General features: G+C 63.3%; 1 protein-coding gene across 1 annotated transcript in view; it reads left to right on the top strand.

Moving 5' to 3' along the window:
- The window catches only part of SND1 (staphylococcal nuclease and tudor domain containing 1), a 123939-nt gene that overhangs the window by 56258 nt on the left and 43027 nt on the right, over positions 1-24654 (top strand). Inside the window, exons 12-14 of the mRNA XM_074903604.1 lie at positions 6698-6798; positions 15946-16056; positions 21118-21190. Of these exons, the coding sequence (XP_074759705.1) occupies positions 6698-6798; positions 15946-16056; positions 21118-21190 (285 nt within the window). The remainder of the gene's footprint in view (positions 1-6697; positions 6799-15945; positions 16057-21117; positions 21191-24654) is intronic.

Here is a 24654-nt window from a genome sequence, read left to right as displayed (position 1 = left end):
CTCTGCACCCCATCAGCTGGAGCTTTGTGCAGGGCCAGGGTGAAACCCCAAAGCCACAGCGTGTTCTTGATACTTTATTTTACATCTCTGGCCCCGAGGATAATTTCACCCATTCTGCCAGCCCCGGGCCCGATCCCCAAGGCCCAGCACCGCAGGGACGAGCCCCCCTGCTCCTGCCACAGCTCCTGTGGCTCCCGGCGTGTGCCGTAACCGGGCCCTGGATTGGCAGGGGGGTGCGATCATCCCCGGATCGACGGGGAGGTTGATAATCAGGACGGGGGGCGCTGAGCGAGGCCGGTGCCGCGGAGTGAGGCCAAACTGCAGCCGGTGCCTCGTCTGGCCCCGCTTCCCGGGCGGGTGGGGGTGGCCTGTCCTCGCCCTCCATCCCCACCCCTGCGCCGATTTATCTGCAAAGCTTCGGTTTATTTTTAATGCCCCGGGGGATTTGTTAGCGATGCAGCTCAGGGAGGGAGGCTCATCAAAGGGAAGGCTGACAGCGAACTGATAAAAACCTCGCAGCCATCCGCAAGAGCCGCCGGGTACGAATCTGAGGCCCCCGCGTCCCTGGAAAGTGGCAGCTGGGGGGTTCCCTGCAGTTTTGTGCTGCATCCGCTTGTGTCTGGTGGGTCGGTGCCCTCAGAGGCCCTGGGATGCTCCGCGGGATCCTCCTTTTGGGGTGACCCAGAGAAACATTCCCGGTGCCAGCGCCACTGGCGAACCGGAGATCAGGCCTGGGAAAAACAAAATTTGACTTGACCGGGGAAAACATTTCCCCCTGCAACACCATCCCTGTCTCCCCGGAGGAGAGAAGACTTTTGCAGACTTTGGCAGATTTTTGCAGACTTTTGCAGGTTTTTGCCCTGCCGGGCAATTTTTGCTGCGTGTTCCTGGCAGTCTGCGAAGTCAGGGAGAGCTGGCGGCGCAGCGGTGGCCTCTCGCCTCACGCAGCGGTGATCAGGGGGTTGGTTTGGGGTTTTTTTTGAAAATCCCACTTTTCTGCAGAACGCTGCGGCCGGGCCGGGATGGGGACGGTGCGTGGCGAGGGGTGGCCACCAGCACCGGGGCGGGGGAGCCGAGCGTGCCGAGGAGCGTGCAGGGCTCCGCAGGGAACACGCTGCGTCATTCCGCCGCGTGAAATTGGGGAGGATTTTGCTGTCGAAAGCCCTTCTGGAGAGCCGGCTGCTCCCCACGCTGGCAGGGAGCTTCTCCCGACCGCCTTCCACTTGGAATAAATGGCGCTGCCGCCGCGGGCGAGCGGGAGGGGGGGATTGTGCCGGCACGCTGCGCTCCGGGCGCTGCGGCGCGCCGAGGCGGCTCCCCGCGGCAGGGACGGGTGCGGAGAGCGACTCTGGTGGTTCCGGGTGTAGCAACCAGAAATTTGGGGCTGTTTCCTCCCCGTGCATCTGTTTTCCTCCTTCTGCCGCTTCCTCAAATGGCTCTGCCAGGCGTTGGCATTGCTGCAGCCCTGGTTAGTTGAGGCTCCAGCAAGGTCAGGCCTAGCCTGAGGCTGCTGGCTGAGCTCGGAGTGGCTAGGCTTGGCTTGGCTGGACTTGGCTTAGCTGGACTGGGCTTGCCCACCCATGACTGCAACCCAGTGGGGCTCGTGGGGGGTGCAGGCTCTGCTTTTGGCGGCGATCAAGGCTCAGTGGGGGCGAGCGTGGTGGCTTGGAGCATCCCCCGTGCCACGTCCCGGGCTCTTTACTCGCCTTCCTCAGAGGGACCAGGATGGCAGGAGAGGGATGGGCTAGCGAAGGGCTCGGCAAACCCAGCTGGCTCTTGCTTGCCACTCCCAGCAAAGCCCCTTTTCTGTAGCAGGGCAGGGGAGGGAAAACATGATGCTGGATCTTCCCCTCCGCTGCCCCCGCGGTGCCTCCTGCACCCCTTCACCCTGCCAGGATTCCCACGGCCGCTCTTGTGACTAGTGGTCACAACGTGGCACCTATTTAGTGTCGTGCCAAGGCCTAGAGGAAGCGCTGGGGCCAGTTGGGCTCTGGGAGGGCTGGGGCGAGCCTTGGGCCGGCTGCGCTGGCCACTTCAGTGTCACTGAGCACAGCCTGCGGACCATGGCACAGCCATGGCTGGGCTCCCCCCGGGCTGGAGGAGGTCAGGGTGCAAATGGAGGTTTAGTTTGTGGGTGGCATCAGCCACGTCCCCGCTGTGCCCGGTTTTGTCCCTGGGGAGGGGAGAGGAGAAATGAAATAGGGAAAAATTAGAGTTGGGGGCTGCCCCAGCTCCCTTGCTAGGGTGGGAAGCGATGGTGTGTTACGGTGCGGCCACAGCGGAGCATCCCCCCATGGGGCATCTGCCTGCACCCATGGGTGCCCTTCCCAAGCTGGGGGTGCGCACCCCATCCTGCCCGGGGTCTGCAGGACCCGGAGGTGCTCTCTGCCCCCGCAGGCGGGGTGGGCAGCACCCACCTTTTGGAGAGGGCAGGGGTGGGTGCTGTGCTGTGCCGTGCTGGTGACATCCCCCTCCCCTCCCTGCCCCCCTCACTCCAGCCTGGCCTGGGGGGGCTTGGAGGGGACCGTCCCCTGCCATGGGGACACAGGGCACGGTGGGGTGGTGCCTGTGGCAGGGGTGGGTGGCAGACCAGACTGGCTGAGCTAAAATTACCTGAAACGCCTGCGGGTCTCCCCGCTCCTCCGGCACAAACTCGCAGGGACTATTTTTACCTCCCCTGTGAGCTCGTGCCACATGTCAGAGCCGTGAAGGGGAGCTGGGCACCCCCCTCCTGCCTCCGAGACGGGGAGGGTGCTCCCAAAACCTGCCCGTGAGCGCCAGCGTGGCCAGCGAGCCGGGGACTGCATGCTGGGGACCCCATCGTTGGGACCACGGTGCTGGGGACAGTGTGGCAGGGGCCACGTCCTGGACACCATGTCCTGGGGACCACGTGGCAGTGACCACAATGTTGGGGACCACGTGGCAGGGGCCAAATGCTGGAGACCATGTCCTGGGGACCGTGATGCTGGGGACAGTGTGGCAGGGGCCACATCCTGGGGACACATTGTTGGGACCACGATACCGAGGACAGTGTGACAGGGGCCACAAGCTGGGGTCCCCATCCTGGAGACCCTGTGCTGGGCACCACATCGTTGGGACCACGATGCTGGGGACAGCGTGGCAGGGGCCACATGCTGGGGACCACGTGGCAGTGACCACACGCTGGGGACCATGTACCACTCACCACGTGCTTGGCACTCTGGGCACTGTTCTTCCTCCTCCTCCTCCTCCTCCAGGGGCTGTGTCCTCCCCACACGCCCTCACGCAAGAAGCCAGTGTTGAGCCACCGGGCCCGCGGGGCCAGGGACAGGGCCAGCAGCCCGGCCACCCTTTCCCTTCACCCCGCGGTGCCAGGCAAGCGCGGGCAGGGGCTGGCAGGGCCGGTGCAGCCTCGGCTGGCAGCGGGGGAGCCGGAGGAGGAGGAGTAGGAGGGGGGTGACATTGAAGGCTGCACAAAGGCGTGCGGATTTCTGTAGCGCCGTTCTTCTCCGGGCTGGAGCTCCTCCAGGGAGAGCCGGCCCGGTGATTTAATTCGCGCTGACTGCAGCTGACCTTGGAAATGCGCCCAGAGACGCCCGACGCCGGCCGAGGCAGCGGAACCCGCTGCGGGTCCCGTGGGTGCAGGAGGGATAGGGGCAACGAGGCGGGGACCCTGCGCGGTCAACCAGTCACCCCGTATCCCCCCCCTTGCCCTCCTGGCCCGGTACGTGGCTCTTTGCGCCTGGGGAAACTGTTTTTTTTGTTCTTCTACCCGCCATGAAATACTGAGCAGGGTGACAGCGATGGTCACTGCATGTGTGGGGGGTGTCGGATGGAGCTGGGGGGCTTCCCCTGGGGCCCTGCGGGTGGCACGGGCACAGGGTGGCTCTGGGTGGGGGGGTGGCTGCAGGGGCCTGCAGTGGAGCCCCAGACCTGGGTGCTGGTGCACGCGGTGTCCCCTGGTGTGTCTGGGCTGGGGTCTGGGTCTGCCACGGCTAGAAGCGGTTGAGGGGGGCTGGTCTGACACGAGCAGCGCCCTGAGCTTGGGGGTACAGCTGTGGGGGTGTGGGGGGTGTCTGAGACAGGGCTGGGGGTGCAGGAGGTGCCCAGGCCGGGTCTGGGGGTGCGGGAGGTGCCTGGACTGGGTCTGGAGGTGCACAGGGTGCCCAAGACAGGACTGGGGGTGCAGGAGGTGCCCAGGCTGGGGCTGAGGGTGCGGGATGTGTCCAAAATGGGACAGGGGGTGCAGGAGGTGCCTGAGCTGGGACTGGGGGTGCAGGAGGTGCCCAAGACAGGACAGTGCAGGGCAGTGCCACACAGAACAAGACTTTGCAACGCAACAACACAACGCTCTGCAAATCAACGTAAGCAACACAAAGCAACGCAACCCAGCGCTTGGTGAAGGAGCGCAAGGCAGCACTTGGCCACGCGACTCAGCGCGGTGCAACGCAGCCAAGACTTCGGAGCCCCACGCAGCACCTTCCCGCTGCGGGCACCCAGCCCCTCCCTCCCGGCCTCTCCCCCGCCCGTGCGGACGCGGGCTCCGAGCCCCTTTGCGCGCGTGGCAGCTCCTCGCCGGCCCCGTTGCCGAATTCCAAGCGAGATGTTTCCCAAGCGAGCCGGGCCTCGCTGTTGAGCCGGATGACATTTAAAAAGCTCTGTAGTAGCTTCCAATTTCCTAACCTGCCTCTCGGAGTAATCCTCGTCTTTTTTTCCCCTGCAGTTGTTATGACAATAGTTTCGCTGGGAGGAATTGCTTTAACCGCTCCCGGTAATTGGCTCTTTCCTGCCAGAGCCCCCTCTTCTGCTGCCGCAAACCTTGATTTGACAGCGGGGGTTTGTCAGGCAGTCCTACCTTTTTTGCATTTTTCAGCTCATTTAGAAGGTGAGTTTGGGAAGAGCCGGCACTTCCAAGGGGTTCAGGGGTGCTCCCTCACAGGCCCAGCTGGACTCCTGCCTGCTTGGCGCAAGCTGCCGGTGCCGAGAGCGGTGGCACGGGGTGGGCACGGTGCCGTGTGGTGACACGCCTCGAAAAAACCCCCGAGTGCCTAAAAACAACCCCACGGGGCAGGGGGGAGGCAGCACCAGCACGTCCCCGGGAGCCCTGTGTCTCCCCCGTGTCCCCCAGCCCAGGGCAGGCTCAGCCTCCTCTGCTGACGTGCTGGGAAACCAGTGAGGAAGGTGCCTTTCTGGAGAAGCGAGGTGGTGGGACTGGGTTGGATTTGCCTGGAAATGGCGCCAGCAGATGTGGGATTGTGTTAAACTCCAGTTTCTTTTTCCCTGCTCTTCACTGCGTGGCCGTGACCTGGAGTTGCAGCTCCGTGTCGCTGTGCGGGCGAGCGCCGGTGCTGCCGGGGGGTTGCTGACGGTGTTTCCAGCCCTCCTGCCCTACACCTGCTCGGACAAAGCCCTTGGTGGGTTGGCCTGAACCTCCTGTGGCCTTAACTGGGCTGGTCACCAAGCCCACGGGGACAAGATGGCTGCGAGGGGGGTGTGTGTGGCAGCATCGTCTCCCTGCTCCTGTTTGGGGGTCCAGCCGGACTGCGAAGGCCCAGTGCAGGATGGAAATGCTGATGGGTTGTAGTGGGGTGCTGGGATGTGATCTCCAGGAGCTGGTGATGATGGCCAAGAACTGCTGGGGGGGTGATGATGGCCAAGAGCTGTTTTGAGCATGATGATGGCCAAGAGCTGTTGGGAGGATGATGGCCAAGAACTGTTGGGGGTGATGATGACCAGCAGCTGCTGTGGGGATGATGATGGCCAAGAGCTGCTGGGGGGCTGATGATGGCCAAGAGCTGCTGGGGGGCTGATGATGGCCAAGAGCTGTTTTGAGCATGATGATGGCCAAGAGCTGTTGGGAGGATGATGGCCAAGAACTGTTGGGGGGTGATGATGACCAGCAGCTGCTGTGGGGATGATGATGGCCAAGAGCTGCTGGGGGATGGTGATGGCCAAGCACTGCTGTGGGGGTGATGCCCACAGGCCGTGGAACTGGGCACCTGCGCCACAATCTCACCCATGAGCATCTCTACACCCGCCAGCTCATCCCGCACCCCGGCGCAGCAGGAGATGCAATTACCCAGCAGAATTTGTCCCCCCCGAGGCACGCGCGTGCCGCGGTGCTGGTCCCCGGCGCCGGCCGGGCCACGCGATATGACGTGAGCAGCTGGCGGTGGCGTGGGGGATGCCGCAGCTCAGCGCTGGGTGCACGGCCGGGTTTCTGGGGCACCCGGGGCTGCTCTTTTGCCTTGCCAAAACGTTTTACAAACTGTCCTCGGCGCGGTGCCGGCGACGCTGATGCCAGCTGACAGCTCCGACTTAGCAGGGAGCTGCGCTCTCCTCTACCTGCGGCTCCGGGCGAGCTCTCCTGCCAGAGCCCAAAATGCAATTACACGTAAAGCAGGAGGCACTGGGGCTGGCTGTGCCCTCGGCATCCCTGCCGTTGCTCTCTGGCACGCTGAGAGCTCACCGATGTGCCTGGCAGGAGCCCGGGGTGGCATCTTGTCTGCCACAAAAAGCTCCTGGTTCGATGTGCCCGGGGCGATGTTTCTCTGGCAGCACCGTCGGTGCCAGCAGCCGCTGGAAAACTTCACTGGCGCAGGGGTGGGGAGCGGAGGGGCCGGCTAGCAGCGAGGGTGTGGGGCAAGGGGAGGATGAGGGGGTGCGGGGAGCCCCTGGGCTGGACAGCTCTGACCCCCGGCCCGTCTGTCTTGCCTAGGTGAACGTGACGGTGGACTACATCCGTCCGGCCAGCAGCGCCACCGAGACCGTGCCCGCCTTCTCCGAGCGCACGTGTGCCACCGTCTCCATCGGAGGAATGTAAGTGTGGCCCCGGGGAACCCCGCGGGGGACAGAGGGGGGCTCGTCCTCGCACAGCGACCCCGCACCCCTGCGCTTTGCCACCCCATCTCCAGCAGTTTGGGGGTAACAGGCTGGAGGACCCCCCCCACTCCCACCGCCGCCCCTTGGGGAGCAGGGGAGTCGCTTTGGAGGAGCCATCTCTTGCTGCTGTACGTCCCTGGGATGTCCGTCTGTCCTTTCCCAAGGGACATCTCGCCCCGTGACACGGTGCAGCACTGCGGGAGCAGCCCCTGAGCCCCCAGTTTTGGTGCCTTTCCTCCCCCGCGCCCTACGGATAGGTCCCGGATGGCAGCAGCTCCCCGAGCTGCATAGGGACGATTCCTCATAAGCCTTTTCCTTGCCTTTTTAAATTTTTTTTTTATTTCCCCCCCCCCACCTCTCCCCGTAGCATCTATTTTGGAAAGCCACCAAAAAATGCTGCAGCGCTGCGCTTTCCTCCCCCTTAATCCAAGGTCTGGGAGAGCCGTGGAGCGTCGCACTGCACGGGGGGACGTGGCTCCGTGCCGAAAACCTCCCTGTAACCCCACTCCGGTCTAATTAAGGACCTTAATGATTCTTATCTCACCACTGGGTTTAATTTCCACTCCAGCGGCACGGAAGGTCCAGTCCTGCCCGGGCTGGGGCTGGGGCTGCTCCGTGCTCGCGCCGAGCTGCTGCTCCCCGGGTGAAAGCGCCGCATGAAGGGATTTTTCCGGAGGGAGACGCGGTGGAGCCCGGCGGGACAGCCCGGCGCCGCCTGCACCAGCCTCAAACCCACCCGCCTTATTCCGTGGGGCTTTAACCGCATCCCCAGGGAGCTGATTCTCCAGCTGAGCGTCTCTCACTGGGTTTGGGGGGGGGGGGGGGAGTGGGGTGTTTTTGGGGCTGTTTGTTGGATGGTGAGATTCTGGTGATGCCCAAGGAGGGAGCGTGAGATGTAAAACCCGTCGGCCTCTCCCTGTGCCGGCGGCGGGGCAGGATTTCCCATCCCAGGAACATCCCGCCGAGTGCCGCCGCCTGCTTTTAGCATCTCCGGCTGCAAATTGCTTCCAAATAAGCTCTCGGGTCCTGTCGGGAGGAAACCTGATGTGAATTTGCCGGGCCGGGGCTTGCGTTGACTTTCATCGCCGTAATGAGGTGGCAGCAGAGCGAGCGCTGGGAGCTGGGGGCAGCCCCCTCGCTCCCGGCCGCGGGGTGCTGAGTGCCATGGCCCTGGCGAAGGCCTTGGGCTTAACAGAGCCGGGTCTGTGGCGTCTGTGCCGCGCCGGGGATGGAGCGGGGAAGAAAGCCTGGCTTGTCTGCCTGGCATCTGGGCTGGGCTGAGCCTGCTTGGCAGGCCGAGCACGCCGGCGGCTCTGGGCCTCAGCCCGGCGTGCAGGCAGCCCCTGCTCCCGAATCCAAGTGCCGGGAGCTTGAGGAGCACAAACCCAGCTTTGCCTGCTCGTACCCCTGCCTGTACCCCTGCCTGTACCCCTGCCTGTACCCCTGCCTGCCTCAGTGCCTGACTCGGCATCCCGCGCAGCGAGGCTCCGAGCTGGCAGTGCCACCTGCCCCCACCTTTGGGGTTTTCCAGTTTGGTCCCCGGCTGGGGAACAGCTGCGTGGCTGCATGGCTGTGTGGCTGCGTGGCTGCATGGCAGGGCCCTGCCCGTGCCCGCTCTGCCAGCGCCTGGTCGGCATTTCCCTGCTGAGCACAAAGAAAGCCAGAGGGGTCCGTGCTCGGCTCCCAGGGCCACGCCGTGCTGACACAGCAGATGGGGCGGCGGGGCCGTGGCTGACCGGCACCTCGGGAGCCCCGTGGGCATCTCCTGTGCCCGGCCCGGCTCGTGCCGACGGCTCGTCCCACCACGGGCGCTGCTGGGAGGGTCCCGGGGAGGATGGGACGGGTCTGCTCTGACCAGCAGCAGTGGGTGCACATGAGGGCTCGGGGCTCACACCAGCCTTTGCTCTTTGGGAAGCCTGTGGCATCCCAGAATATCCCACAGCATCCCGCAGCCTCCCACGACATTCCGCAGTACCCCATGACATCCCACAGCATCCCACAGCATCCCATGACATCAGCAGTATCCCGCAGCATCCACAGTATCCTGGGGCATCCCATCCCGTCCCATCCCATGACATCTATCAGCATCCCACAGTATCCCATGCCATCCCATACCATTCCTCATCCCATTCCCATCCCCATCCCATCCCATCCTCATCCCAATCCCCATCCCCATCCCATCTCCATCCCACCCCATCCCCGTTCCATCCCATCCCACCTCACGGCATCCCAGGGCACCCAGCAGCATCCCTGGGCCAGGGTGGGATTCCTGGGGCACCCCGGGAGGCCGCGGGAGCCCGGCCCCATCCCGGGAAGCACGTTGGGATGCGGGAACGGGACGTCCCCAACCCCGCCCTGGGACTGCAAATGGGGGGCAGGGGGGCACCCCGGAACCAGCCTCCCCTCGCCCGCACAGCCGCCGTCGCCCGTCCTTGGCCACCGGAGCCGGGCCGGTGGCCACTGGCAGCCCTGGGGCTTCTGCCGTGGTAAGCGCCTCCTCCCGGCGCTGCCGTTCGGGGCGGATTCGGCACAAATGGCGAGTTTCGGTGATGCCGCCTCTGGGCACGGCCAGGGGGTGGGGGCTCCTGGGGGGCTGTTTTGGGCACTGCCAAAGGTTTCAGTGGGTGAAAACGCTGCTCAAAAACTTCCAGTTTGGATTTTCAGGGGGAAAAAAATTATTTGGGGGGGGGGGGGCGGAGAAGAGCTTGCAAAGAGCCATTTTTCACTCCGCTGTTCTTTAAGTGGCAAAAACTGTATTTCACGGCCTAATAAGATTTTTTTTCCACAGCAAAGAGCTTTTCATGTGTGTTTTCATATTCCCATTCTTTAATCTGGGCTTAACTGGGGGATGCATCTTCCCCCTGCGCCACCACTCCGGCTCCTTGCCCCGGATATTTTTATTTGAAGTGCGGGGGCTGCGGCTGCGCCCCCCCCACCCCGTGCAGGGGCTGTGGGGAGAGGAGCGGGGAGCGGGGCTGGAGCGTGATATTTAATTTACGGGCAGGAAATTTCATCCTTAAACCGTTATTTCTGCTCCCCGATTCCTTGGCAGCGGGAGGGGGATCGGTGCGGCTGCGGCGCACCCAGCGCCGTGCTCTTGTCACACCCAGCACCCGGGCGAGTGCCAGGATCAGCCCCCGCGGGCAGTGCTGGGATTTCTGAGCCTTAAAAAGCTTTTAAACGTGGAAAAAAAATTGGGGTTCTCCCAGGATTTGCAGCCCGAGCGGGGGAGGTGTTGCACTCAAGCAGCAGGATCTCGTGGCTGGGGGTGTTAGCGATGCTGGGATGTGGCACGGATCAGGATTTGGTGGCTGGGGTGGTTGGTGAATCAGGATTTTGTGACTGGGGTGGTTGGTGACGCTGAGATGCTGACATGGATCAGGATTTCGTGGCTGGGGTGGTTGGTGGATCAGAGTTTTGTGGCTAGGGTTGTTTGCAGCTCAGGATTTCGTGGCTGGGGCAGTTGGTGCATCGGGATTTTGTGGCTGGGGCTGTCGGTTATGCTGGGATGTGGCACCGATCAGGATTTGGTGGCTGGGGTGGTTGGTGACGCTGGGATGTGACACGGATCAGGATTTGGTGGCTGGGGTGGTTGGTGATTTTTGGGATGCTGGCATGGATCAGGATTCCATGACTGGGGCGGTTGATGGATCAGGAATTCCCGACCGGAGTTGGTGGATCAGGATTTCGTGGCTGGAGTGGTTGGTAAATCAGGATTTTGTGGCTGGGGTGGTTGATGGATCAGGATTTGTGGCTGGGGTTGTTAGTGGATCAGGATCAGGCCAGGGTGCTTGGTGATGCCGGGATCCTGGCACGGCCTCCAGCCTCCCCAGTGGCCCAGGGAGGGTGGCGAGGGGACACTTTTTCACTCCCCTTTCCAGGAAGAACATTTGAGCATCCGAGGAAGCCGCTCAGAGTCGGGGTCAAAGCACAGGAGGGCAGCTTTGGGGATTTTTCCCTGCGATCTGTGGCACTGCTCCCCGTAGCGAGCGGCGGGGGCTGGTCCTGCCCCGTGCCACCGCTGGGTGAGGGGCTCCAGCAGCTCCGGCGGCTCCTCTGGGCCGGTGTTCGGAGGCTCTGCAGCGTCGTGGCCACTCAGGGACCCCAGCCATGGGTGGGGGGTCTCGGTGCTGGCAGAGGCTGGCAGGAGCTGCTCGTGTGAGGGTCCCAGGGACAGACGCCCACTGCAGGGTGCAGGATGGGTTCTGGGTGCAGCATAGGCTCCTACTTCAGGGTGCAGGACAGGCACCCACTGAGGGATGCAGGATGGGTCCCCACTGTAGGAGAGGCAGAGTGGAGGCAGGGTGGTTGCAGTCCTGAAGACAGGCATGGGGCTGCTCTTCCTCCCCACGTCTCCCTCCTCACCTGAAAACCCGGTGACGATCCTGAGCGGTGCAGAGCAGAGGGCTCAGCAGGAGGCCTTGCCGGTGCTGAGTGACTCTGGTGCCACGCTCCAGGCCATCCCCAGGGTGCTCCACGCCATCCCTGGGGGGGCTGCCCGCCCAGACCCGCTCCACACACGCTCTCCCCTCCACCGCCAGCCCCAGCCCAGCTGCCTGGAGCTGCAGCCCCAGCGCGGCTCCGTCGGCACTTCGCTGCTCGCCACGGAGCTGCCTGCGTGGGCCGCGGTGCCAGGGTAAAGCTGGGCTCACGCCCAGGAGCTCTGTCAGGTTTTTTTTACAGCCCGAGCCTCTGGAAAAGGCCCAGATTTTTGCTGCTGCTTCACAAGCTGCTCCCTCCTCCAGGGAGGAGATGTCTGCCGCCGGCCCCGGCCCCGGCAATTGCGAGGCTGCCGGTGGCTGGCTGAGGGCTGGCAGAGCTCGGTGCTGCCCTGGAGCTGGCAGGGTGCTGGCTGGGTGCTGGCAGGGACCCGGCTGGGCAGGGCACAGGGTGGCTGCGACCTCAGGGATGTGGGATTAAGCCACTCGCACCCTTCAAGGGTGCAACCGTGTGCTGCCGCCGCCAGCCCCCCCCTTCAGTGCAGGTCCTGGGGAGATTTTTCACCGGTGGGATGGTTCCTGTGGGCAGGGGAGGGGCAGGAGGCAGCTGGATGCTGCAGGGGACAACGGGGGGGTTGCTCCCAGTCACCCTGGGGATCCCTGAAGTCAGGGACCGGGGCTGGGATGGGGGGAACCAGCACCGGAGCTGGATCTCCCGGTGGCACCGTGGGGCCGAAGGGACGTTGTGCTCAGCACCAGAGCGCAGCTGCAGGGGATGGGGCTGAGGGGCTGTGGGGGGCTGACACGGCCCAGACTGGGAGCCCAGGGAGCCCTAAAGGTCCTGTGATCCCCTCGGGTTAAATTCAGGTGAAATGACACCAAACGTTAAAATGTTTCACTTGGGGTAGAAATAACTTAAATGTGGAAAAGGGTCATAAGCGATGTGGTGTCTTATTGATAAGTCTGTAAGAAAGGAAAGAATGAAAAGGAAAAAAAAACAAAGGAGAGAAGGAGAGTCAAAGAATCGTGATCCCCAGCCCAGGCTCCGGCGCGGTCTCAGGTCCCGTAATCCCGGGTGGTGGGTGCACCCCAGCAACGTTCTCTGTCGCCTTTTGAAGTTCCTCCCAGGGGCTGACTGGCACGTTAGACCAAGAGAGGCGGGAGTTCACGAACTCATTTGCCTGAGGGAGGAGGAAAAGGTGGAGCCGGGTTCTGGGCGTCGCTGGGGGACGGGGAGCCTGAGCCCTTTGGTCCAGTTGGGTCGGTGGTCGCCGTCTCCCCCCTTTACCTCTCCCTCAGGTTTTGTTTCCCGGGCGATTCTCCCCCGTCAGCTCCATCTGGTGCCGGGTGTTTAACTCTCCTGTCTATCTTTTCGCTCTTCTCCGGGGCTCTAGGCGTGGATTAAAGCGCGGGCCTTGCCCCCGACGGTTGGTTTTACTCCGTGTCCGTCTCCGCCCTTGGAGGCTTCTCTGGGGAATTTGGCTGCTGACTGCGAGGGAGCGGAGCCGCGCGCCCTTGGATGCGCCCTGCGCTGCCCTGCGGATCAGTCGTTCCTTAAACCAGAGAGTCAGTCCTTAAACCAGAGAGTCAGTCCTTAAACCAGAGAGTTCAGTCCTTAGACCAGAGATTCAGTCCTTAAACCAGAGAGTTCAGTCCTTAGACCAGAGAGTCAGTCCTTAGACCAGAGAGTTCAGTCCTTAAACCAGAGAGTCAGTCCTTAAACCAGAGAGTTCAGTCCTTAGACCAGAGAGTTCATTCCCTAAACCAGAGAGTTCAGTCCTTAAACCAGAGATTCAGTCCTTAAACCAGAGAGTTCAGTCCTTAGACCAGAGAGTCAGTCCTTAGACCAGAGAGTTCATTCCCTAAACCAGATAATTCATTCCTTAGACTGGCCACAAAGGCCACAACTTGGCCTTGAGGCTTTTCATGTCTATGAACTTTTGTCTTTCAGTTCCTCACCCCCGGCTGTCCCAGCCCGCTGGCTTTGGGACGGTGGGTTTGGTTAGAAATCCCTCGGGATTACATAACACTGCTTAAAAACCTCATCTTTGCCTCCTTTAGCCAAATTCCCAAATGAAGTCCCACCGGCACCACCGCGATACGCTCCCATCCGCTCTGGTTGGGATGGGGAGAGGGATGCAGCTGGGATGGGGAACAGGATACGACTGGGATGGGGAGCGGGGTGTAGCTGGGGTGGCAGAGGGCTGGGGCCGGGATGGACAGAGCTCGGTGCCAGCCGACCACGGGCTGTTCCTCCGAGGGGCTCTGGAGCGGGTTTGACATTCCCGGGGTGGAGGCGGCTTCTCCTTCCACTGGGGGAACTCGAACCCGGGCGAGAGCTGGGCCTGGGGCTGCGGCACCCTCTGCCCGGCGGAAGGGGGGCCTGCGTGGGGTGCCCGGGGGGGTCAGCCCACCCCTCCTTAGGTTAAGTCTCCTCGGCAGATGGCTCAGGGCTCTGCGTGGAGCAGAGGACGCCCGGGGTCGGGGGGCAGCAGTCGGGATCGGCACCAAATCAGTGGTTGCGCCGGGTGCCTCCATCCCCTTGGCACAGCCACCCTCCCCGTGCACAGCCCCAAGCCCATCCCAGCTCCTTTAGGACCCGGTGGCGTGATGGGAGCAAACGTTGGCCCTTTTGCTTTATCTCATAAAAAGCCATACCCGCGATACTGCTGAATAAACGAAGCCATCGAACAGAGGTGGCAACAGGATCACGGCGCTTCCCGAGCGCTGGGGGCAGGAGCAAATGGTCCGTTCCGCGAGCAGACGGAGCGCTCGCTGCCACCCTCGTTTCCGACGCTTCCCATGTTGGGTTTTAATCTCCTCCGCTCTGCCCAGATCTTGTGTGTCCCCCCCCCGCCTTGTTTTCTTCCTCAAAATGGGGCTGGGGCGGTGGGTGGGGATGGAGGGGCCCAGCCGCAGGGCGGACGGAGCTGGCTGTCTCCTCTTCTGGTGGCTGCAAACTTGGAGGGAGGGAGGGAGGGAGGGGATGTGATGGGACCCCCCCAGCCCCAATCCAGCCCCATCCTGAGGATTAAAAACCCCTCAGGGCTGGAGAATTGCCCCCTCCCGAGCCCTGGGGCGGGGGGGCCGTGGGACCCGGGGGGGTTGGGTGGGATGTGGCCGTAGGGGAAGGATTGTGACGGGGATTGTGGTTTGGGGCTTGTCCCCGGGTGGGTCACGCTGGGGACGTGCTGCTCCGGGGGTGCAGCTGCCGCTCCCCGACACGGGGGTGGGATGGAGGGGGCGTTTTGGGGGGGACCTGTCGGTGGTCGAAGCCAGGTGGGAGGCTCTTCCCGGTGTGCCCATCACCGCAGTCTCTGGCCTCCGGTTCTCCCAGGCGTCTCCCCCCGCTGTAAAACGTCTCGGGGTGACGCGTGTCCCCGCGAGTGGGGCTGGTGGGACAGCGCAGGGGCACGAGGGTGAGAGGGGGCCGCCCCCCACATCCCGCAGCCCCTCGACGCTTTGGTTTGGCCACGGACGCTCCTGGGGGTGGGGGGGTCCCAGCTGAGCCGCTCCCGCCGGCAGCAACCTCGGCCGCTCGTCCCGGCGCGGGGCACGCTGTCCTCGCCGGCAGAGGCGGGGACGTGCCACCAACTTGCACACTGTCACATTTATAGGGTGCCGCCACCTCTCGCTGACGAGTCACCCCCTTAATGTCACAGCTGGTGTCCCCACAGCTGGTCCCCAGCGCCGTCACCTCCTGCCCGTCCCCACTCCCGGGGACGCGGGGGACGGAGCCCCACACCCAGCTCTGCTCACCCCCAAACCCTGACGCGGGGCAGGGGGTGGGGGGCAGCTGGGACTCCGCGGGTGCCACCAGCCCTGCGCTCGCCCCCCCCCGGCACAGCCTCCTGTTCGTGCCCAAAATAGCTGTAGGTGCTTATTCCTGGTTGCTTGGCATTTCGAGCGCTGCCTCTGCAGCTGCCTCCTGCTGCAGCTTATTTCCTCGTTTACGAAGCTTTTTTTTTTTTTTTTTCCGGCTTTTTTTTTTTTTTTTTCCCGAGGCAAGACCTATTTTCAGCTCCCGGTGATGGCTCTGCCCTTCCCCCTCTCCAGGGCAGCGGGTGCACCCAGGGCTTGTGAATGGATCAGGCCCCCCTATACATACATATATATATATATTTTCTTTTTTTTTTTTCCCCAAGTAGTGAATTAGCAGTCCATGTCTTGCCTGTGTAATTGGAGGAGAATTACAGATGCGCTCAGCGAAGTAGAATTTATGAATTTGTTTAAAGCAGCAGAGTGTAATGGCAGCCAATTTACCGCGCCGCCTCGGCACGCGGCGCCCGTTGGCAGCCGGCCCCGCGCCCGCCCGGTGCCGACCTCCCCTCCCCAGTGAGGGGGTGGAAGGGATTAAAAAAAAACAACAAAAAACCAATGGGAAGGTAAAACCCCATTGGCACGGCCCGGGGGTGCTGACCCCTCTGGTTTTAGGGGTGGGGGTTTCGTGGTGCTGCAGGGAGACCCCCCCTCACCGTGGCGGTCACGCTGGGACCCCTCATCCGCGCTCAGAAGTTGATTGTTCCTCCAGGCTGAGCGGTGTAAAACAGAGTGGGGGTCTCCTCTCCCACCCTGGTGACAGGGGGTGCCCCTCCGCTCCCCCAAACCGGTGCTGAGCACCCCCCACACCTCTTTTTTCTTGCAGCAACATCGCCGAAGCGCTGGTGAGCAAAGGCCTGGCCACCGTCATCCGCTACCGGCAAGACGACGACCAAAGATCCTCGCACTACGACGAGCTCTTGGCGGCGGAGGCTCGGTGGGTGCTGTCCCTGGGGGGGCACCGTGTCCCCCTTTCCCACCCCCACAGTGTCCCTGTCCATCTGTCTGTCCCCGCTCGGGGTGACCTCCCTGCCCCGCATCCCTCCTGCCTGGGACGAGCATCCTTTCCCCTCCGTGAGCAACCCTGGCTCTGCCAAAATCTCCAGCCCCCCCCCACACTGTGACCCCCCAAAATCATGCCTGAACGCCATGTGTCACCCCCCCACAGCCTTCCCCACGCCGCGCAGCATGGCGGGTGCTCGGCCTTCATGCCGGGAGCTGAAGGGTGGGAAAACATTTTGGAAAACACCCGGGGGGGTTTGTTTGGAGTCTCCCGGCGCGTTGGGTTTGGGGTCACGGGGTCCCCGCTCCCTCCGCGGGGCGGCGAGCCCGGCACGGCGCCGCTGCCGGGACAAACCGGCGTGTAACCCCCCCGTGACGTCCAAACCGAGGGGCTTGAGGCGCGTCCCGGCCCCCCGTAATGAGGTTGAGGGGATTGTGGTGAGAAAAATGCGGGTGGCTGCTTCCCCGCGTCCCTCGGCGGGGCCGCGGAAACGCTGCAGCTCCGCGGGCGCTGGCGGCCGGCACCCCGTGCTGGGGCGGGGGGGAGCGCCAAGCAACGTCCCCAGCGCCCGTCCTGGGGTGCGTGGTCTGGGGGGGTGTTTGGGTGTGCGTGTTCTGGGGGGGGTGTTTGGGTGTGCATGTTCTGGGGGTGTGTGTTCTGGGGGTGTGTTTGGGTGTGCGTGTTCTGGGTGTGTGTGTTCTGGGGGTGTGTGTTTGGGTGTGCGTGTTCTGGGTGTGCGTGTTCTGGGGGGGATGTTTGGGTGTGCATGTTCTGGGTGTGTGTGTTCTGGGGGGGGTGTTTGGGTGTGCATGTTCTGGGTGTGTGTGTTCTGGGGGGATGTTTGGGTGTGTGTGTTCTGGGGGGGTGTGTTCTGGGGGGTGTGTTTGGGTGTGCGTGTTCTGGGGGTGTGTGTTCTGGGGGGGATGTTTGGGTGTGCGTGTTCTGGGTGTGCGTGTTCTGGGGGGGGTGTTTGGGTGTGCGTGTTCTGGGGGTGTGTGTTCTGGGGGAGTGTTTGGGTGTGCGTGTTCTGGGTGTGCGTGTTCTGGGGGGGGTGTTTGGGTGTGCGTGTTCTGGGGGTGTGTGTTCTGGGGGAGTGTTTGGGTGTGCGTGTTCTGGGTGTGTGTGTTCTGGGGGGATGTTTGGGTGTGTGTGTTCTGGGGGGGTGTGTTCTGGGGGTGTGTTTGGGTGTGCGTGTTCTGGGGGGGTGTGTTCTGGGGGGGATGTTTGGATGTGCGTGTTCTGGGGGTGTGTGTTCTGGGGGGGGTGTTTGGGGGTGTGTGTGTTCTGGGGGTGCGTGTTCTGGGGGTGTGTGTTCTGGGGGGTGTGTTTGGGTGTGCGTGTTCTGGGGGTGTGTGTTCTGGGGGGTGTGTTTGGGTGTGCATGTTCTGGGGGTGTGTGTTCTGGGGGGTGTGTTTGGGTGTGCGTGTTCTGGGAGTGCGTGTTCTGGGAGTGCGTGTTCTGGGGGGGTGTGTGGTCCCAGTGTGCGTGTTCTGGGCGTGTGTGTTCTGGGGGGTGTGTGTGTTCCAGTTGTGTGTGGTCCCAGTGTGTGTGTTCTGGGGATGCATGTTCCAGGTGTGTGTGCTCTGAGTGTGCATGTTCCATGTGTGTGCTCCAGGGGTGTGTGCTGTGGGGGTGCGTGTTCTGAGGGTGTGTGCTCAGAGTGTGTGTGTTCCAGGTGTGCGTGGTCCCAGTGTGTGTGTTTTGTGGGGTGTGTGCTCTGGGTGTGTGTGCTCCCAGTGCGCATGGTCCCAGTGTGTGTGTTCCAGATGTGTGTGCTCCAGGGGTGTGTGCTGTGGGTGTGCATGTTCCAGGTGTGTGTGCTCTGGGTGTGCATAGTGCTGGGGTGTGTGCTCCAGGTGTCCGTGATACCAGTGTGCATGTCCAGGTGTGCATGTCCAGGTGTTCACAATCCAGCTGTGCACGGTCCAGCTCCCATCATTCAACCCCACGTGCAGCCCAGTGCCCCCCCACACCAGGGCTGGGTCCGTGCCCCCCATCTCCGTATGTTGCTGCTCCGCGGGGAGAAGCCTGGATCAGTCTGTGACCCATCCATCCCCCCACAGATCCCATCCATTCCCCCCCCAGACCCCATCCATCCCCTCCCAGATCCCATCCACCCCCCCCAGACCCCATCCACAACCCCCCAGACCTCATCCATCCCCCCCCAGATCCCATCCATTCCCCCAGACCCCATCCATCCCCCCCAGATCCCATCCACCCCCCCAGACCCCATCCATCCCCCCCAGATCCCATCCATCCCCCCCAGACCCCATCCACCCCCCCCAGACCCCATCCATTCCCCCAGACCCCATCCATCCCCCCCAGATCCCATCCACCCCCCCCAGACCCCATCCACAACCCCCCAGACCCCATCCATCCCCCCCCAGACCCCATCCATCCCCACCAGACCCCATCCATCCCCCCCAGATCCCATCCACCCCCCCCCAGATCCCATCCACCCCCCCCAGACCCCATCCATCCCCCCCAGATCCCATCCACACCCCCCCAGATCCCATCCACCCCCCCCAGACCCCATCCATCCCCCCCAGATCCCATCCATTCCCCCAGACCCCATCCATCCCCCCCCAATCCCATCCATTCCCCCCCCAGACCCCATCCATCCCCCCCCCAGACCCCATCCATCCCCCCCAGATCCCATCCACCCCCCCCAGACCCCATCCATCCCCCCCAGACCCCATCCATCCCCCCCCAGATCCCATCCATTCCCCCAGATCCCATCCATCCCCCCCCCCACCCTTCCCACCACTCTGGTCCCCCCACGGGCTCTGGCCCGGCTCTGGCGGCACCGGGGGGGCAGTGGCACGGGGGGGGCAGTGGCACAGCCGGGCCCAGCATGCCGGTGGGATTTCAGCTCCTCCTCGGCAGCGATCCTGGCAGCAGCGGCCCGCGCGGTGCCGCCAGCAGGGGCGAGCAGCTTTGAGGGGGGGTTGTGGGGTGGTTTCTGCCAGCCCGGCTGCGCAAGACTCCGCTTTCCCGCGAGCCGCTCTCGCTTTTGAGGGGGAAGGTTGATAAATGGGCTCTGGCGCTGCCCTTTCCCCTCCCAAGGCCGCGGCGTGGGATCGGCGGCCGGCGGAGCGCTGCCGGGCCACAGGGATGTGCTTGGCGTGAAATCATCACCTCGGAGCGCGCCGGCACGGGGGATGCCCCGGCCCAGCCCCGGGGTGGCCGGGGTCGGATGTGGCGGATGGAGCCTGAAGCCACCGAGGGGGGATTTGAGCTCCGATTTCCCGAATGTGGGCTGCTCGGGTGTGGAGGGGGCCGTGCCGGCAGCGGGGGCACAACTGACATTCCAGGGGGATTTGCAGGGAGATCAAGGCCCGGAGGTCTCGGTGGAGGAGGGTTGGGAGCAGTTTGGGGGTTGCAAAATCCCTTTGACCTTCCTGGCTCAGAGGCCGGAGTCTGATCTCCCAGGACCGAGCTGCTCCGGGGGGTGGTCACACTGTCCCAGCACCCGCATCCCCCCCCCCCCCCCGAGGACGGGCATCCCCGCCTGCCCCCGGAGTGGTTCCCAGCCCGCCGGGTGTTAGGGCACTTGTTTAACTTCCTTCTTAACCTGGGGAAAGAGCTGTTTTCCTGGGGGGAAAAAAAAAAAAGCGCTATTTCTGGCCAAGCCACTTCTCCCTGGGTGCAGCGTTGAGCAGGGAGGGGCGTCACAAAGGAGGGCAAGGGAGAAAGAAGAAATCCCTCTGCTGATTTAACAGGTTGGCTTCTTCCAGACAGCTCCTCCAATGATCCAGCTCAGCAAATTGATCGCTCTACAAAGCCTCGGCAGGGGCTTTGAATTTTTCCCCTTGTATTTTTATTATCATCACGGTCCACCCTGAACAAATTCAGGCCTCTTGCCTGGGAGCAGCTATTAGGTAGGCTTGAAAAAATGAGGAGCTTTCATTTCCAGCCTGAGGACCGGCAGCCCGGGCCCTGCCCGCGGGGAAGGGCTGAATCTGGGGGACCGTGGGGCGCAGCGGCTCGTCGCTTGTATTACGGGAGTGTCTTGTGGCGTGGGGACGAAAGGTGCTGAGAGGAGGTCAAAGTCCTGCCAGCTGCCCCCCCCCGGCTCTGCAGAGGGACGGGGGACCAGGCCTGGCTTTGCTGGGGAAGCCCCCGGCATCCTTTGGGATGAGCCTAAGGCCCCGCCTTGGCCTGGCTGCGGGTGCTGGCAAACCGGAGCCGGGAGCGCAGCGTCCTCGGGAAGATGTGGGGCAGGGACCTGTGGGGCGCGGACGACCTGATTTCCAGCCCCACTTGAGTTCTTGGATTCACCACCCTGCTGCTGACAGGCTAAAAAAAAAAAAAAAGCCCCAACCCCTCAAAAAAACCCACCGCGGTGCCTCGGCTGTGCAGGCTCCCGGGCAGCTTCTGCTCCGTGCCGGTAACACCTGGAAAATGATCTTGGCCTTTTGGAAGCTGGAAAAGGACAAAGCTGTCAGGGGAAGGAGCTCGAATGAACACGCGCTGCCCCTTCGCCCGCCGCTGCCGGCCCTTCCCGCCGAGGGCAGCGCTGCCTCCGCGCGCCCGGCGCGGGCGTCAAAGGCACGAAAACCGGGGCGGGGGCACCCACGTTTTCCAGCCACGAGGCACCTTCCACATTGCAGTATCGCTTCATCCAGTCTCCTTATCGCTTCTGTATTATTTTAACCTCGAAGGAGCTTATTTCCATTAGAATTGGGGCGTTTTGCCACGTATTCTGCATTTAAAACGCTTCATGCGATTAAGCGCCGAAAGAAACGGGTATTAATTTTGCAATCCTTCGCCTTCCTGGCGATCCTTCCCCTCGTGCGGGGGACAAAGCAAATTAATTTGGTGACGGGGATGTGTGGTGCCTCCGGTCAGGTCGGGGCTGAGCTCCGGTGAGCCGCCGGAGGCCGGTAACTGGGATTCACGGGCTACTGAGCCGGGCGGGGTTGGGCGCGGGGGGCAGCGCCGGCCCTTCCAGCGGCGGGTGCTGACGGTTCGGTGCCACCTCTCGTTCCGCAGGGCCATCAAGAACGGCAAAGGGCTGCACAGCAAGAAGGAGGTGCCGATTCACCGGGTGGCCGATATCTCCGGGGTAAGGACCCTCCGGCGCGCGGCGGCGGGGCGGGGGGAGCGGCTGTGCCACGGGTGAGGTGCTTTGCCGGGATGGGGCAATCCCGGAGAGGTGTCGGGGTGCCGGCGCTCCCGCACGGGCCCGCTCCTTGCACACGGGATTTCCGCAGGAACGGAGCCGGGACGCCCGGCTGGGGATGGTTTTACCATCCTCCTCCTCCTCCTCCTCTGGGGCTGGCGGCTCCCCAAGTGCCCCTGCAGAAGCTGTTTGTCACCCCCGGCGCGCCCCGGAAAGGGTGAAATGTGATTTCTCCTGGGGGTTTCTCTTCCTGAGGAGGTCTCACTGCATGGCTTGTGCTGGCATCACCCCCAGCACCGGTGACAAAGGTGACCCCGCGGTGCCACAGGGCTCCCGCCGCCGTGCCAGAGACGTCGATAAATCAGCACAGAGGGGCTGGGTCCGTGCCCCGGCTCACGAGAGGGTCCCTTGTGTCCTCGGGGGGATGGAGCTCTGTCCTGGGAACCCCAGTTCCTGTGGTATCCTGGGCACCCCAACTCCTGCACAGTCCCGGACACCCCAATTTTATTTTTTTAATTACTGGGCTCCACAGCGGCATCAGCTGCTCGTACAAGATGGAGATTTCTCGATTTCGGGGAAGGGTGCTGCGCACACGGGCACCCCATCCTGGGGACACCCCCTTGGCAGAGCTGCCAACATCCCGGGGTGGGGGCTCGGTTGCCTTTTAGGCTTTAAGAAACCCCACATGCCGGTGCGGTTGCTCACAACGGGTGAGACAAAGCGGCGTGGGGACGTCCCTGCTCCGAGCCCCCCAGCCCCGCTCCCCACAGGGTCCCCGCGCCGGGGCGGTGCAGCCGCCGGGATCGTTAGGAGCCCCCGTAACTCAATCACAGGGCAGCGAGCAAAAGGGTTGGAGCCGGATGGGAAAGGGAGGGCCCCCGCAAACAAAATTAGGCTAATACATCACGGCTTTTATGAAGATTTGTTAATCTTTTTTAATCTTTAATAGTTTTCTGTAAATTGATCCAGGCCTCCGTTCGCGGCGTGTCAGCAGTTGCGGGGCGTGATGAATGCGGGCGCGCGCCGGGCTGACAGCGGGTGCTTTACCACTGCCAAAATAATTCCCTGGGAATTAGCCTCGGCGAGCTCCTCCCGCCGCCCCGGCGCGTGCCGGCATCGGCCAGCACCCGCCTTCGGGGCCCGGCGGGGTTCGGGGTGACAGGGGGGTGTGCGCATCGTGATCTCCCAGCACCGACCTGGAGCCTCCCCGATGCTGCGCCACGGTGGGAGGCAGGAGCCAGGCAATATTTTGGGGTGCTGGTGACCCCGACACCAGGACTTGCCGGGGCAGGGAGCTGCCGGGTGGAGGTGGCTGTGCGTGGGGTGTCCCCCCCCGGCGTGATCCCAGCTGTGGCACCGCTTGGCCCGGCAAAGCGCTGGTGGCAGCGGTGCTGCCGAGCTCCGTGTCCCCTGGCACCGGCACTGGGGTGGTGCTGGCGGTGGAGGGGCTGGTGTGGCACTGCCCTTTGTCCCTCGGCTGCTGGGGATGTCCCTGTCCCCGGCGCTTCCCCATGCCCAACGCTGCTGCGGCACCCGCTGCCCTTCGCCGGTGCAGCCCCTCCCCTCGCCGCGGCGCTCCGTGGGGAAAACGCGGGATCTGGGGCCGTGTCACCTTCCAGGGGGTGGTGACAGGGGGGTCACAGGACCCTCAGTGCCACCCACACCTCCGTCCCCGACTCTGACCCGTGCCGTGGGGTGGCTTCGGCGCATCCCTCACCTGTGGATGCCAGCCCGTGCTGTCCACCAGCACGGCACCGGCGCCGTGTCCTTGTCCCCCGGGTCATCATCTCTGTCCCCACCCAATCCCGCTGCCGGTCCCCAGCTCTGCCCCCCCGCTCCCCACCATCCCGCCTGGTGCAGAAATCAGGGGATTAGCTCAAACCCAGGATCCAACCCAGTTTTCCCAGCAGCCTCCTGAGCTCCGGCCCGGCTCGCGCTGGGAAATGCCCCTTTTCTCACGGTTTGGGCCGTGCTTTGGCTCCTGTCCTGGTGTCCCCGGGGCACCCCGCTCCTCTCCAACGCCCCGAGCCCCGCTCAGTTCCATCCCCCTCCTCCCTGCCTGGCAGGAGCTGCGGAGACAAGCAGCTCCCTTCTCCCAAATCCCGTGATGCTGCAGGCAAGAAAAATCCCCCCCAAAACCAGCGAAAAAGCCCAGAGGGAAGTGCAGGAGCGATAGGAATCTGCGCTAGCTCGCTTCTGCCATTAACGTGCGCTCTAGCACGGGAGCGCAGGCGAGTGTGCGGCAGCCCGGCCGCCAAAAAGCCTCCTGTCCTTGTCAAAAGTCCTTGAATAATTTTGCATAATTGGCAGAGCTTCATATAAAAAGTGGAGTTCGGGTGATATTTTTTCCCTCGCTGTATTTATGCATAATTTTCCTTCCATTCCCAGCTAATTAAACGCTGGAAGTGTTAAAATAATAGTAACGGGGGTGATATCACCTGGGCAGGAGGTACGGGCAGGGAGCGGAGCCGGCAGCGCCGGCCCCTCGGGAATCGGGGAGCCCCAAAAAGGCACGGGAGGGAGGTGCTGGGGGGTTTGCACCCCCCGAGGTGGGTGATGGATGAAGTAGGGTGGGTGGGTCGTGCCCTGGATGCGTCTGAGCCCGACCCCTCCCTGCTCTGGTTCTCCCGGTACCGCAGGGCGGCCACCGGCCCCCCTCGGTGGGCTCGGGGTCAGCCCCGGCGGTGGCTGGCGGAGCCGTGGGGCAGAGGCCAGCGCAGCCGCATTTTGGGGAGAACCTGATGGATCTGAGGGGTCAAACCCCCAGCTCCTGCCTCACGTCCGGCTTCTCCCGGCTCCCGCGGCGGAGCAGGAGAGCGGCGTCACCCCCACCCAGGAGCCGCTTTGGCAGCACGAAAGGGCCCAAAGCGACGCGGGGGAGCCCCCCCGGCGGCACCAACACCCCCAAACCTGCCCTGACAGCACTGTCGGGGACCCGGGGACCCCCGTCCCCTCCGTGCCGCACTGCTGGGCAGGAATCGCCGCTCTCCCTCCGCTCGTGATCCCGCCGGCACGTCTCTGCCCCTCCGGCGGAAGAGCTGCTTCGCCTCGTGCGAGTCCCCGCGGATTTTTCAGGTCATTCTGCAGCACGTCGGGCCGCCGCCGCCTCCTCCCCGTGCCCGGCTCTTCCTCGCTGCCTCCACCACCCGCCCAGAGCAGCCGGGGAGCTGGGGGGGGTTCCCCAATCACCCACTTTTGGGCCGGAGCAGAGAAGCCCACCCCACGGTGGGGTCTTTTTTTTTTTTTTTTTTTTTTTTTTCTTGAAGCTCTTTTTGGGTTTTTTTTCCCTTGAAGCTAATCAAATCGTGACTGTCTAGTGATTACCGCTAATTAGTAGCCTTCATTAGCGGCTCCCATTTTAGATTTGCATATGTTAGACCTAAGTGGTTAACGTCGGGTAATGTGGT

The sequence above is a fragment of the Athene noctua genome, chromosome 3 (genome assembly GCF_965140245.1).
Source record: "Athene noctua chromosome 3, bAthNoc1.hap1.1, whole genome shotgun sequence".
Taxonomy (NCBI): Eukaryota; Metazoa; Chordata; class Aves; order Strigiformes; family Strigidae; genus Athene; species Athene noctua.
The sequence above is the reverse complement of the archived record's forward strand: the minus strand, read 5'-3'. Positions and strand labels throughout refer to the sequence as shown.